The sequence below is a fragment of the Suncus etruscus genome, chromosome 1, assembly GCF_024139225.1.
Source record: "Suncus etruscus isolate mSunEtr1 chromosome 1, mSunEtr1.pri.cur, whole genome shotgun sequence".
NCBI lineage: Eukaryota > Metazoa > Chordata > Mammalia > Eulipotyphla > Soricidae > Suncus > Suncus etruscus.
The window spans coordinates 190,375,998-190,391,641 of NC_064848.1; the positions used below are offsets into that span (position 1 = coordinate 190,375,998).

General features: G+C 41.3%; 1 protein-coding gene and 1 non-coding gene across 2 annotated transcripts in view; both read right to left on the bottom strand.

Moving 5' to 3' along the window:
• The window catches only part of BRCA1 (BRCA1 DNA repair associated), an 81,829-nt gene that overhangs the window by 52,329 nt on the left and 13,856 nt on the right, over positions 1-15,644 (bottom strand). The window contains exons 4-9 of the mRNA XM_049768089.1: positions 13,906-13,994; positions 11,502-11,641; positions 8,379-8,484; positions 6,668-6,710; positions 4,158-4,234; positions 2,379-2,495 (exon numbers count right to left, since the gene is read on the bottom strand). Of these exons, the coding sequence (XP_049624046.1) occupies positions 2,379-2,495; positions 4,158-4,234; positions 6,668-6,710; positions 8,379-8,484; positions 11,502-11,641; positions 13,906-13,994 (572 nt within the window). The remainder of the gene's footprint in view (positions 1-2,378; positions 2,496-4,157; positions 4,235-6,667; positions 6,711-8,378; positions 8,485-11,501; positions 11,642-13,905; positions 13,995-15,644) is intronic.
• Positions 4,833-4,951, bottom strand: LOC126033150 (5S ribosomal RNA). Its single transcript, XR_007504302.1, has one exon. It is a non-coding gene; the product is annotated as a 5S ribosomal RNA (ribosomal RNA).

Below are 15,644 nucleotides of genomic sequence, written 5' to 3' on the forward strand. Positions count from 1 at the left end.
TCCTCTGTTTTTACCAAATTCAGCTTTCACATTTTCATCACTGGAACCTACTTCATTACTACTAGAGCCTACTTCATTGGTACTGGAACTTACTTCATTAGTAGTGCCTGAGCTGACTTCTTTAAAAGCATCTTCTCTGCTATTATTTTTGCTACTCATTTTGTTCATTGTATTTTGAGCAATGCTTCCATTTCCCAGTGTGTTTTCAGGTGAAAGTGAGTGTTCCTTAAACTTTCCCTCTGGCGAGTTTTTCTTACTGGGAGATTTAACAGATGATTTGTTAGGAAAAAGTGGTGATACATGACATGAATTTTTTAAATTTAAATTTTCTATGAGTTCATTTTCATTGCCTCTATCCTGAGATGGAAAAAATCCAGAGATTCCTTTTATGCTACATTTGGCATAATCAACGGGGCTATCTTTTTGAAAACTCCCAGAGAAGTTATTAGTTGCATGCATTGACGACAAATGCTTCATTTTAGCTTCTTCCAGTTTATGATTTTCTTCTTTTTGTTCAGAGTTCACAGTTGTTTTTTTACTTTGTTTCCTTAAGAATTCAAAGACTGTTGAACATTCCTTCTCTGTATTTCTTGAACTTGGAAGTAACGAAAATGACTGACGTTTTGAAGACTTAAAGGTATTCTGTAAATACTGTGTATCAAGGTCACTCTCGTCTATACATGTTTCCTGAGAAGGATTAACCTCGTATCTCAGCTGACCCTTAGAGCCCACTCTGTCCTTTCCGTAATCTTTAGTACAACCATGGGTAAGTTCCTTTGGGTTTTCAATTAGTTGATTTGGTGACTTTTTGGCCTTTCCTGGGATGTTAGTGTCCAGTAACGAGTTACTACTCTGACTGTCATAATCCGTTTCAGATACCAATGTCATACAGGTACTCTGAATAGACGTTTCAATTTCCAAACCTTTTCCTTTACTTAATCTCAGATCTTTGGGATGATTTGACTCTTGAATTGTGCCTATCTTCTTTTCTGCTTCTTTCCTACTGCTGAAATTGACAAACTCCCGAAGTTTATTAGCTCTTGCACAGTCATTCACTAAATTTAGTTCTGAAAAAATACTTCTGGCACATCTTTTATTTGTTTGTTCATTTGGTTTGTTGCTATTGATGGTGCCATTTGCAAGTTCTTTGTGTTCCACTTGAAGCTTTTTGCTGTGCCTGACTGGCATTTGCTCAACTTCTTTTTCCTTTATCTCTTCACTACTAGAAAAACTATCAATGTGAAGTTCTGTATGATTATGTGGACTTAAATTTCTACTGGCTACTAGTTCAAGTGCATGAATATGCCTGGTAGAGGACTTCCTCCTCAGTCTCTTCTTCTTTGGTGTTTTAGAAGTAGGACTATCTGGAATATTTAATTCTAGTTCCATACTGCTTATACTGTTACTAACAGGTTCAGCTTTATGTCTGAAAGCACTTTCTTTTTCTGATGACGCTGTTGAGTTAGCGATTTTCTCTTTCTGGGTATCACCTCTTGTTTCAATTTCAAGACCTTTCATAGTAGTATTCACCACCTGACCATTTTGATCCATTTGGTTGATCCTCTCAATTTTCTTTTCAGGAGAATTTTGAACAACCGCCAAATCTACTTTCTTTATAAAATCCTCAGGACCAAGGCTTGATGTATTTCTTCTTTTACGTTTTAATTTATTTGTGAAGGGGTGTTTATGTGCCGTATGCGGTTCTAGTAGAGGTGATTCTAGAATTACATTTTCGGTTGTGCAGTTCAAGTTAGGGAAGCTTGCTTTCCTCCGATAAGTTTTCCCAAATATTTCATCTTCAATATTACTTGCTACTGGTTTGGAGAAGACTCTTCTACTTTCATACATTAAAGCATCACACAGATCACTGGCCATTAAATCTTCTTTCTCTGAAGAAACAAAAAACCCATCTGCTGCACTTGGAATTTCTTCTGTCTCAGCTTTTGTATTTGAATTAGACCCTGCATCATGGAAATCATCAGAAGTTAATACATCATCCCTTCTAGAAAACCAATCATTAACTTTCTGTAGGCTACTATTTGAAGTTACCCAAGACATCTCTTGGGGATCCTTAGGGCTGTCAGAGCCTGACAATTTCTGTTTGTTCTGTTTTCTTCTTCCATACAGGGGTTCAGCATTCAGATCTACCTTTTGCTCTGTGCTGGGAATCTGTGTATCATTAGATGTTTCTTTACTTTCAATCCATCTGTTCTGTTGGCTTCTTCCTGGGCTGGACTGTTTACTTTTATTACAGAATTGAGCCTTTTCTACATACGTCCTCTCTTTAGTGAGTAATAAAGTGCTGTTCCCATGTTGTAATGAGCTGGCGTGAGTATCAGTACCACATGGCTCCCCATGCACGTCTGAAACAGAAATACTTTGATAGTTTTCTGGATGCTTCTCAGCTGCCTGCTTCTCAGTGGTGGTCAAATCTTTATGACAGGGCTGATGATGTTTGATATCTGCTATGTTCTTCTCAGAAAACCCACAAGCAGCTGAAAGTACAAAAAAGTAGTGATACTTAAGGATGTAATTTGAGAAAATATGTACTTAACTTGTATTAAGGAGAAATAAAACAACAGATTATAGATTTTTAATTTCATAAACTATTCTGAAGCTATAGTTCTGTTTTATGTAATTTCTATTTTTCTACAGTCTCATCACTTTTGCATTAACATAGTAATTTTGGGGCCAGAGAGATAGCATAGCTATTAAGGCACCTGACTTGTATGTGGTAAATTCCAATTCAATCCTTGACAACACATGGTATATGGTCCTTTTAACATTACCAGGACTCACACTTAATCATTACCAATGATGGTTCAAACCCCCTCCATCAAATATATGTTAATGTAATTTTGGGGTTATTCTTAGGTGTAGAGTCACTCTCTTTGTGAAATGTGGGAAATGAACACAGGGAGCTCATGTATACAAAACAGAGGTCACATTTCTAGCCCATTTTTCTACATATAAATTAGCCTTCCATTTTTCTTTTCTTTTCGGTTTTTCGAGCTACACCTGTTTGATGCTCAGGGGTTACTCCTGGCTAAGCGCTCAGAAATTGCCCCTGGCTTGGGGGGGGACGACCATATGTGACGCCGGGGGATCGAACCGTGGTCCTTCCTTGGCTAGTGCTTGCAAGGCAGACAGACACCTTACCTCTAGCGCCACCTCGCCGGCCCCAACCTTCCATTTTTCTAATCTTCAAGAATAAATTAAAAAGTAACCTGGGTATAAGATCTACAATGCTGTGTTCTAGCTTAAAATTCATGCTTCCTATATTATAAATAAGTACACAAAAGATGAATTTCAAATGCAAATGAATTAAAAGTAAATAGGGGCCGTTGAGGTGGCGCTAGAGGTAAGGTGTCTGCCTTGCAAGCACTAGCCAAGGAAGGACTGTGGTTTGATCCCCCGGCATCCCATATGGTCCCCCAAGCCAGGGGCAATTTCTGAGCGCTTAGCCAGGAGTAACTCCTGAGCATCAAACGGGTATGGGCCCAAAAACCCAAAAAAAAAAAAAAAAAAATGTGAACAGAAAATTTATATTAGTGTAATGCCACTGATTTAGATCAGGAGGTACCATGATATTGATGGAAGGAAGGAGGGAAGGAAGGAAGGAGAGAGGGAGGGAGGGAGGGGGAGGGAGGGAGGGGGAGGGAGGGAGGGAGTGAGTAAGGAAGGAAGGAAGGAAGGAAGGAAGGAAGTAAGGAAGGAAGCAAGGAAGGAAGGAAGGAAGGAAGGAAGGAAGGAAGGAAGGAAGGAAGGAAGGAAAGGGAGGAAGGAAGGAAAGGGAGGAAGGAAAGGGAGGAAGAAAAAAGGAAAGGGAGAGAGGGAAAAAGGGAGGAAGAAGGAAGGAAGAAAGTAAAGATGGAAGGGAAGAAGGGAAGGAGGGAGGGAGGGAGGGAGGGAGGGAGGGATGGAGAGGGAAGGAGGGAGATTCGAATCCTGCCACGAGACACTATGAATTATAGACTATTGTTGCTGCTGTTGTGTTGGGGATCAAATCCAGGGCATTACATGAGAAAGAAAATCTATCACTGAGCCACATTCTCAATCCAAGATGTGAATTATAAATGTCCTAAAAGGTCTTCAGAATAATCTGGTCTATACTCTTCCCCTCTTCACTCAATTACACTGGGAAAAACCTGTCATACCCTTTTTTGCAGAATTCAAACTGGCTTCAGTTTTGGCTTCTTGAGGGATGATATGTAACAATCCATTGTCTCCCAAACTATAGGAAAAGAGAGAACTGTAGTGAGAAACACTAGCTCTATGCTCTTAAAACTGTCAAATGAGCAAGATCAAGTCTTTTAGTTGTCTATATATTATCAATATTATCTTTTAAAATATGCCCTTTCCTTTAGTAATGCATGAGGTTGACCCGGGCTCAATACTGGCACCCCATATTGTCCCCACTGTGATATATCTTTTTTTCCCCACAACTGGCAGCGCTCAGCACTCAAAGAAAGGAGACTTGAAATTGAAATCTTTCAGGCTCAAGAGTACAGTGGGTAAGGTTGCTTTGCATGTGGCTAACCTGGGCTTGAACGCTGGTACCCCATATGAGCCCCCGAACATTACCAAGAGTACTTCTTGAACAAATATCTTATTTTAAGCTTAACTCCTTTTTTTTTTTTTTGTTTTTTGGGCCACACCCGACAGTGCTCAGGGGTTACTCCTGGCTGTCTGCTCAGAAATAGCTCCTGGCAGGCATGGGGGACCATAAGGGGCACCGGGATTCAAACCAACCACCTTTGGTCCTGGATCGGCTGCTTGCCAGGCAAACGCCACTGTGCTATCTTTCCGGGCCCTTAACTCTTTTTTTTTTAAGCCTACAGCACCTGGTATTCCTAGGCGGTCTCCCATCTAAGTACTAACCAGGCCCGACCCTGCTTAGCTTTTGAGATCAGATGAGATCGGGCACGTTCAGGGTGGTATGGCCGTAGCTTAACCCTTTTTTTTTTTTTTTGGTTTTTGGGTCACACCCAGCAGCACTCAGGGGTTACTTCTGGCTTCAAGCTGAGAAATCGCTCCTGGCAGCCCAGGGACCATATGGGATGCTGGGATTCGAACCAATGACCTTCTGCATGAAAGGCAATTGCCTTACCTCCATGCTATCTCTCCGGCCCCGAGCTTAACCTTCTTAATAAAAATAGTTTATTGATTTACCCAAGCACGACTGGGTGTGGCCCCAAAATCAAAGATGAAATTCTCTGATATTTTTACTATCTGTAACTATCATGTGTCAATACACAAGAAACTAAACCAACTGCTGGAATTAAGTCTGTGCAGAATTCTAATAAACAAACAAAAATGGTATTTTCCCTCACCCCTGCCCAGTACCACTGGTATAATTTACTGATTTCAAGTACTACATTCTTGGGTCTAAGCAATAAACTGCCAACACAGCCAAGAACTGTTAGAAGATCCTCTTCCTCCCTTAAAAAAAAAGCACGTATTTTTCTTTTTTTTCTTTTTGGTTTTTGGGTCATACCCGGTGGTGCTCAGGGGTTACTCCTGGCTTTACGCTCAGAAATCACTCCTGGCAGGCTTGGGGGACCATATGGGATGCCGGGATTTGAACCGATGACCTTCTGCATGAAAGGCAAACGCCTTACCTCCATGCTACATCTCTGGCCCCTCGCACGTATTTTTCTTAACCATAAAATGAAGAAATAGGGGCCAGAGTGATAGCACAGTGGGTAAGACACTGGCCTTGTACACGATCAACCAGGTTTCATCCCTGGCATCCCATAGGATTCCTCAGAGCCACCAAGAGTAATTCTTGCATTTTTTTTGGTTTTTGGATCACAACTGGCAGCGGTCAGGGGATACTTCTGACTCTGTGCTCAGAAATCACTACTAGCAGGCTTGGGGGACCATATGGGATGCTGGCGATTGAACTTAGGTCCATCCCGGGTTGGCCGTGTGCAAGGCAAACATGCTGTGCTATTGCTCCAGTCCCAGGAGTAATTCTTGAGTACAGAGCCAGGAGTGGGGCCCAAAAACCAAAACCAAACCAAACCAAACCAAAAAAAAAAAAAAAAAAGAAATAAAACTAAAGTACATTATTATTTTTGGGCCACACCCAGAGAGTTCAGGAACTATTCTTGGCTCGGTTCTCAGGAGTGGTCTTTAGTAGTGCTCATCGGTACGCAGTGTCAGGAATTCGAACTGGGTCATCCTCATAAAGGAAAGTACCTTACCCTCTATCCAATCTCTCTGGCCCAGTAAATCATTTTTGTTCAACAGACTACATGGTGCTAATGGTGCTGGGTTAAGTCTCACACTTTCTGCAAGGAAAACATGCTCTCCAGCCCCCTTTACCATCTCCCCTTTCCAAAAGGGAGAAAAAAAAAATTTTTTTTTTTTTGGGTCACACCTGGCAGTGCTCAGAAGTTACTCCTGGCTCTACACTCAGAAATCGCTCTTGGCAGGCTCGGGGGACCATATGAGATGCTGGGATTTGAACCATCATCCTTCTGCATCCAAGGCAAATGTCTTACCTCATGCTATCTCTCTGGCCCAAAAAGGGAGATAATTTTAAAGATTTATTCCAATGACATTAACTCCAACCTGAAGAAAACACCAATCCTTAATATTAACTAAAATAGATACACTGTCTACATAGACAAAGGCTCTATTTTGAGAAAGCAATACTCACCTACAATAACTTGTCTTAACTGAGTCTTCAGAAGAATCAGATCCTAAAAATTTTCCCCAAACACCCCCAAAAAACAAATCAGTAAAGTATTTTTATTTAGAGGGTTAAGCTAAAAAAAGTATTTTTATAAGATATTCATTCAACAAGTACTAAGCATCAAAATATTACAAGCACAATAATTACCGTATTTTCCAGCGTAAAAGACGACTTTTGAAACAAAAAAAGTCAACCGAAAATCGGGGGTCATCTTATACTCCTAGTATATCCGTAAAAATGTTTCAATATGCTGATAAACGAAAATTGTCTGAATATTGCCACAAAACGAATTTTCCAACTCGATCCTGCACCAATGATCCTGGCACCAATGCCAGGCTGCTCGGACCGCCTCTCTAACTCAGCCAATCCAAACAGGCTTTTGATGCATGCAAATTAGACAATATTCTGGACCCGAATCTACACTGTCAAAAGCCTGTTCAGATTGGCCAGAGTCAGAGAGGAAGTCTATTACAGTAGAACCTTTGAACCTTTGCTTGTTGTGATTGGCTCACTGTGGTACATACAGTTGCAGCACAGGAACATTCTGTCTGATACAGCGAATACAGGCCTAAACCTATGTTTTAACTGCAAAATTAGGGGGTCGTCTTATACGCCAGAAAATATGGTATGTCAGACATGGGCCGGAGTAGTGGCACCGGTGGTAAGGCATTTGCCTTGCAGGCAGAAGGAGGTGGTTCAATTCCCAGCATCCCATATGGTCCCCCGAGCCTGCCAGGAGTGATTTCTGAGCGTAGAGCCAGGAGGAACCCCTGAGCACTATTGGGTGTGACCCAAAAGACAAAAATAAAAACACACATACCAAAAAAACAAAAAACAAAAGTAAGACAATGAGATCCATATAATCTCTGCTCAAGTCCTCTTAAAAGACTTTCTAGTCTAAGACAATTTACTTGGCTCCCTCTAAATGCCAGGGGTTACTCCTGGCTGTCTGCTCAGAAATAACTCCTGGCAGGCACAGGGGACCATATGGGACACCGGGATTCGAACCAGCCACCTTTGGTCCTGGATCGGCTGCTTGCAAGGCAAACACCACTGTGCTATCTCTCCGGGCCCCCACATTACTTTCTTTCAATCTCTCTATCCCCTTTCTCAAATAAAACCCATTTTAACTTCAAAAACAAAATTTTAAAAGGTTCTAAATAGGTAAGTTACATCATTCATTATCTATTTATCCTCTTTGTCCAATTCATTATACCACATCGATAGCAAAATTATTTTATTTTCACTTCCCAAAGCTCTGTACTGTTTATATAAATATGATCAAAGATTTGAATAACATCATCATAAGATAGGGACCTGAACAATAGTACAGTGAGTAGGATATTTGCCTTGCCTGTGGCAGACCCGAGTTTGAACCCCAGCATCCATCCCATATGGTTCCCAGAGCCTGCCAGGATTGATTTCTGAGTGCAGAGACAGGAATAACCCCTGAGTACAGCTAGGTGTGGTCCAAAATGGAAGGGAGGGAGAGAGGGAGAGAAGGAAAGAGGAGAGAGGAAGGAAGGAAGGAAGGAAGGAAGGAAGGAAGGAAGGAAGGAAGGAAGGAAGGAAGGAAGGAAGGAAGGAAGGAAGGAAGGAAGGAAGGAAGGAAGGAAGGAAGAAAGGAGTCATAAAAGAAACCAGCAATCATTAATCAAAATTCTGAAATTCTTACCCAGTTCAATATAGACAGACTTTTTACAGGACTGTAGCTGCGGCTTTGTTCTCAGAAATCTCTCAACTCCATGGTTAGGAAGTTGGACACTCTGTCTGGATTCCTGCTGAGCAGTATAATAAGAATGATCAACAAAATGTTGGCCTGTTCTGGGTCTTTTTTCCCTGGAAGAGAAACTCAAGGCATGAATAATACAAACAAGTAACAATCAACTAGTTAAAATTTAAGGACAGAGAAAGAGCACAGCAAATAGGGTGCTTGCCTTGCAGGTGTTGACCCAGAATCCGTATCCCAAGAATCACCAAGTGTGATTACTGAGTGTAGTCAGGAGTAACCCCTGAACATCACTGGGTGTGGCCCCCAGAAAAAAAACATGCATCTAGAAAATAATGTCCTAGCATCTATATATCAAAATGTATGAGTTATGTGCAATCTAAAAACATTTCTTTTTTTTAAACATTTCTTCTATATTCATGTTGTTTCAAGTTTTTCAAAACTGAATAAATTATTTATGATTATACCTAAAACTATTATAATTAATGTATAAGAAAAGCATCTTTGGGGTGTCTGGAGGTATAGTACAGTAGATAGGGCATTTGTCTTGCATCAGCTGACTTGGGTTCCATCCTTGGCATCTCATATAGTCCCCATGCCCTGCTAGAAGTGATTCCTAAGTGCAGAGCCAGAAGTAAGTCTTGAGCTAGGTGTGACCCAAAAAATTAAAACTAAAACACATAAACAAAACAAAAAAAAGAAGCATCTTAGGAGATGGAGAAATAGCATAGCAGGTAGGGCCAACCTGGGTTCAATCTCCAGCATCCCTCTGCCCCACTAAGAGTGATTATTTATTACATAGCCAGGAGCAAGCCACTGAGTACCACTATGACTCAAAAAAAAAAAAAAAATGCAAAGAGTATTTTAAAAAAGCCTAACATTATTCTGACAAAGATTTCCTCCTTTATTCTGAACCATTCAACATATACTGAAAATTGAGTGCTATATTTTTTTAAGATCTCCACTATTCAATTGCATACAAATACCAAATTAATGAGCATTGTTTTCTTTATTACAGTTTTTAAGTTGAAACAATTTTCTTTCTTTCTTTCTTTTTAGTTTTTGGGTCACACCCGGCAGTGCTCAGGGGTTACTCCTGGCTCTACACTCAGAAATCACTCCTGGCAGGCTCGGGGGAACATGTGGGATGCCAGGATTCAAACCACCATCCTTCTGCATGAAAGGCAAATGCTTTATCTCCATGCTATCTCTCCGGCCCCATGAAACAATTTTCAAATGTTAAAAATATTTTTCTCCCTGGTAACTTTTCAGAGGAAATTAAAGATATTTCCCTTTGCTTAGAGAACTTCCATTGGCTAGTTATTTTAAAAGCAAGTGCTACATGGGGCCAGAGCGATAGCGCAGCATTAAGGTGTTTGCCTTGCATGTGGCTGATCTAGGACAGACACTGGTTCAATCCCCTATGCCCCATATGGTGCCCCCAGGACCAATTTCTGAGCGAATAGCGATAAGTAACCCCTAAGTGTCAAAGAGTGTGGCCCAAAAAAGAAAAAAAAAAAAAAAAAAAAGAAAAAGAATCAAGTGCTTCATATGGTCCTCTGAGCCCCACCAAGAGTGACCTGAGCAGTGTTAGAACCGGAGAGATAGCACAGCAGCGTTTGCCTTGCAAGCAGCCGATCCAGGACCTATTTCTGAGCAGACAGCCAGGAGTAATCCCTGAGCACCGCCGGGTGTGGCCCGAAAACAAAAAACAAAACAAAACAAAAAGAAATAACCCGGGCCCGGAGAGATAGCACAGCGGTGTTTGCCTTGCAAGCAGCCAATCCAGGACCAAAGGTGGTTGGTTCGAATCCCGGTGTCCCATATGGTCCCCCGTGCCTGCCAGGAGCTGTTTCTGAGCAGACAGCCAGGAGTACCCCTGAGCACCGCCGGGTGTGATCCAAAAACCAAAAAAAAAAAAAAGAAATAACCCAAGCATAGCTGGTATGACCCAAAATACAAAAACCTAGCAAGTTTTAGGGTCGAAAAGATAGTATAGTAGGTAAGGTGCTTGCCTTGCATGCAGCTGACCCTAGTTGGATCCTGGCACTATACATGTTCCCTGAACATCACCAGAAGTCACTGAGAATTGCTGAGTGTATGACCCCAAAACTGAAAACAAACAAAACAAAGCAAAAACCTAGAAAGTTTTATACTAACAGTGACCTATGGCTAATTTTTGAGTCAAAAGATAAAGGACAGAGCTCTTGCCTTGTACACAGCTGACCTCAGTTGATCCCCACTCCCTCTCCCTGCAGTACCGCCAGGAGTGATTCCTGAGCATAGAGCCAGGAGTAAGACATGACAGATGTGCACCCCACTCCCAAAACAAAATAATAACCAAACAGATAAAAGAAAATATGAGGGGCCTGAGAGATAGCATGGAGGTAAGGCTTTTGCCTTGCATGTGGAAGGACGGTGGTTCAAATCCTGGCATCCCATATGGTCCCCCGAGCCTGACAGGAGTGATTTCTGAGTGCAGAGCCAGGAGTAACCCCTGAGCACTGCCAGGTGTGACCCGAATACCAAAAAAAAAAAAAAAAAAAAAAAAAAAAAAAAAGAAAGAGGGGCCAGAGAGATAGCTCAGCAGTAGGGTGTTTGCCTTGCATGCGACTGACCCAGGAAGGACCCAGGTTCAATCCCTGGCATCCCATAAGGTCCTCCGAGCCTGCCGAGTGCAGATACAGGAGTAACCCCTAAGTGCTGCCAGGTGTGACCCAAAAACCAAAAAAAAAAAAAAAAATCAAGAAAGCAAGAGAAGGGCCTATAAGATCTTTTTGTTCTGCTTGTTTCTTTTCTTTTCTTTTTTTTTTTTTGAGCTCACCCAGTTATGTTCAGGAGACCATTTATGGGAAACTCGCAGATAAAACCTTATCCACCATGCTATTTGGTTCCTATAAGGTCTTATTGCCCACACAATGTGCGACCTTTTTTCAATGTCTCTCTACTCATTAGAACACTTATCCAGCCACTTCAAGCCTATTTACTGATTTTTTTTTTTTACATACGTCCATGATCATAAAGCACATCAATAACTCAACGCTCAAAACAGAGATCTCATGACTTTACCGTAGTAGAATTTTCAGTTTGTCGAAGCTTTTTGACACGGTTGCGGTAGCCCATACTCTCGATAATAGAAACTTCCTCCTTTTGATGATCAGGAGAGTTTTTGTCCTTGTCCTTTTTCAGAAAGTTGTAACTGTTTGCAACTAGAATAGTTAGAAAAAAGTACTAATTACCATCAAAGAACCAAGATAAATCCTTCGTTCTTTGTGTATTAAGACAATGCATTGTTACTGTAATATGTTTATTACAGTAATATAAAAAAACCAACTTTGGTGCCAGTGAAATAGTACAAGAGTTAAGGCACTTACCTTGCATGTGGCCAACCCATTTGATTGTTGCACCACTTAGTCCTCCAACATCAAGCTGGGAGTGGTCCCCCAATACCACACCTCTAGAACTGACCAAGAGTAGCGCCTGAGCACTTCAGAGATATGGCACAGCCATTCCCTCACCTTAAAACAATAACCAACTTCTACTTCCTTCTACTTTGAGGAAACAAATACACAGGTTATCAATTCTTTCTACTTCTTGGTACTGAAAGATGGTACAGCAGTTAGGGTGTATGTCTAGCATATGTGCCATATCTGGATTTGATCTCTGGCAGCATATGATCTCCCAATACCATAGTATTGGACCCATTAGTCCGAGTATTGAACTGTAGAACCAATTGGCTGAGCACCGCTAGGACTGGCCTCTAAGCATAACTGGGGAGGCCACCTGTAAAAAATTACTTCTTTTTTCTAGATGAAGGTCTGGTAGAAGGAATCGAACAATCAAGACATGTGCTTTACCACTGAGCCACATCCCATCCCTGTTTTATTTTTCCTCACTTCAGTAACAAATTTGTCTATAAATACCACAATTCATTTAATGATACTAACCATGTATGAAGTGCTATTATTTTGTGTTAACAAAAAGAAAGCACACAAAATTAAATAATGACACACTATTAATGGTAAATTGCTCCCAATTTTAGAGATGTTAAAATGTTAAGATGTTAAAACCTATAAAATAAGATGACACATCAGTGGGAGTGATTTTAAAAATGAATTGTAGAAAGAGCTAAATTAACCTAGACCAAAAGATCTTAGCACCTATTTATAGAAACAATTGTGCAGGGGCCCAGGGGATTGTTTGGTGGCTTTAAGTGCTTTTGGTGCAGCATGAGAACATGAATTCAATCCCTACTGCAAACATGCAAAGAGCATTGCTTCAGTGTCTCCATTATCTGGGCCCCTTGGTGCCACATGGTGTGATTTCTAAAGCACAGAATTGTGGATGATAATTCATGAGTGGAGAGCCAAGAGTAACCCCTGAGCATTATATGTGGCCTCAAGAAAAAAAAAAAAAAAGATTTGGAGAGATAGCACAGCAGTGGGGCATTTGCCTTGCATGCAGCTGAACCAGGATGAATGATGGTTCAAATCCCAGCATCCCATATGGTCCCCCGAGCCTGCCAGGAGCAATTTCTGAGTGCAGAGCCAGGAGTAACTCCTGAACGCAGCCGAGTATGACTCCCCCACCCCAAATGTATAAGCACTTGGATTAGAGTTCTTTCCTTTATGAGGGTGGGGTGGGACCCTCATATGTGGTGGTGTTCAGGATTCATTCCTGGCTCCGCACTCAGGTATTACTCCTGATAGGCTCAGGACCAAATGGCATGCTGGTGATAGAATTTGGGTTGGCCACTTGGGCTAGCAAGATACCTTATCTGCTGTTCTAGCACTCCCAGTTCCAACACTAGGTTATACTTTTGGCACTTAAAAAACCCTGTGAGGCCAGAGAGATAGCATAGTGGTAGGGTGTTTGCTTTGCAAGCAGCTGATCCAGGACAGTAGTTTGAATCTCGACACCCCGTGCCTGCCAAGAGCAATTTCTGAGCACAGAGCCAGGAGTAATAGAGCATGGTTGGGGGTGACCCAAAATGCAAAAAACAAACAAAAAAAAAAAAACCAAAGAAACACCCAAAAAAATCCCACTGTCAGTAGGGTAGTGTGATCCACGTGAGCCTATGTGTGAGCACAACAAAGTGAATGTTGTAGCAAGCGCATATGGAAGTTCCAGAACTAAAGTGTAAATAAAACCCTAGGCTGGAGAGATAGTACAGAGGTAAGGTACTTGCCTTATATGAGGTTTAATCTATGGCACCTGAAGTGATCCCTAAATGAAGAGGCGGAGTAAACTAAGTATTGCTGTGAGTGGCCACTCCCCACCTCCCCCAGAAAATAAAATAAAAATAAAGTGTATAACCAAAAGGACCACCAAGTGTGTGAGTACAACAACCAAATGTGCGTGCCTCTAGTCATTACAACATTAACAAGGAAAGGGAAGAGGGAAAAATTTAAATAACTTAAACATTTTAATGGACAGCTATTGAACACTGGCCTCAGAGCTATACAACACTTACATTGTAATCCTGTGTCAAGTTCAAAAGCATGAATGATTTTCAATAGTTCTTCAGCAAGTTGACTAAATCTTGTACTTTCTTGCAGGCTTCTAAAATTGAGAGGCATACTTAGCTAATGATTAACTTGTTAAAAACAAAAACCAAAAAAAAAAAGTGAAAACATAAAATAACATGCAGTAATAATAGAATAAGCAATAACAGGACTGAGCCCTGAGCACTCCTATGTATAGACCAAAACTATTTAAAAAGCAGAAAACCATAAAAAAAATTACAGCGGTAATATTATTTTTACATACATATATATACATACATACATACACGTGTGTGTGTGTGTGTGTGTGTGTGTGTGTGTGTGTGTTGTCACCCGAACCTACCTAGAGCTTGTAATATGCTGAAGTAGAACTCTAGAGCTGAGAGGTAGTAGAGGGGTAAAGGCACTTGCCTTGAACATAGTTGATTCTGATTTGATCCCTAGTATCACATATAATCCCCATGAGGACTGCTAGAAGTAATTTCTAAGTCCAGAACCAGTAGCAAATAATGCATGCTGCCAAGTGTGGCCCCAATCTTTCCCCTGTCAAACAAATAAAATGATTCTGAGACCAGAAAGATTTTTACAAGGAGCATGGGGGCCAAGTGACTGCCTTGTATGTATGTAGTGAATCCTGGTTCAATCCCATGCACTGCATGTGGTACCTGGAGAATCTCTACGAGTGACCCCAGCACAGAGCCAGGATTAAACCCTTAGCACACCCAGAAAGGGCTCCAAAAGCCTAAAACGTAAAATAAATAGTATTTTTAATTTACAGTAGACATAAATTCCCTATAAAAGAATTTAGAATTGGCTTTGGGTGAGAGAGAGGGGCTATACCTGGCAGTGGCTCATGATTACTCCCTGCTTTGTGTTCAGAAGTCACTTTCCAACTTAGGAGAAAATGTGGTCTCATATAACAAACTGGGGTCTGCAAAAAGAGCCATTGCCCCATACTTTAACCAGCTAATAATTAATATTTTTAACATGAAACACAACCGTTCAACCCCCATTTCTGGCCCTCAAGAAATTGTAATGTGGCCCGGAGAGATAGCACAGCGGCGTTTGCCTTGCAAGCAGCCGATCCAGGACCAAAGGTGGTTGGTTCGAATCCCGGTGTCCCATATGGTCCCCCGTGCCTGCCAGGAGCTATTTCTGAGCAGACAGCCAGGAGTAACCCCTGAGCATCGCTGGGTGTGGCCCAAAAACCAAAAAAAAAAAAAAAAAAAAAGAAATTGTAATGTGATGATTATTTTGACCACACAAGTAAAAATTCCCAAAAAAAAAACTGGATTAGGAACACAGTATTGGAGTGTCTCCTATGTATCAAAGATTGAGAAAACACAGTTAACTGTCATAAAGTATATTAATAGAACTTACTTGGTAGGAAGGGAGCAATGTAAAACATTGAGAAGCTAGAGAGATGATAATATAGCAGTTAAGGCGCTTGTCTTGCATGTGGCTGACCCAAGTCTGATCTCAGCATCCCTGAGCACCTCCAGGAGTGATTCCTGAGTGCAGAGCCAGGAATGAATTCTTATGCACAGCATGGTGTGGGTCGCCAAAACAAAACCAAAACTATTGCTGTATGTGTGTCCTTGTATGTCTATGTGCATGCACACAGAATTGGGTACAAGGAAGAAAATAAAATCAGGGAGGACTGGAGGGATAACACAGAGGTAGGGCATTTGCCTTGCACGCAAACAAC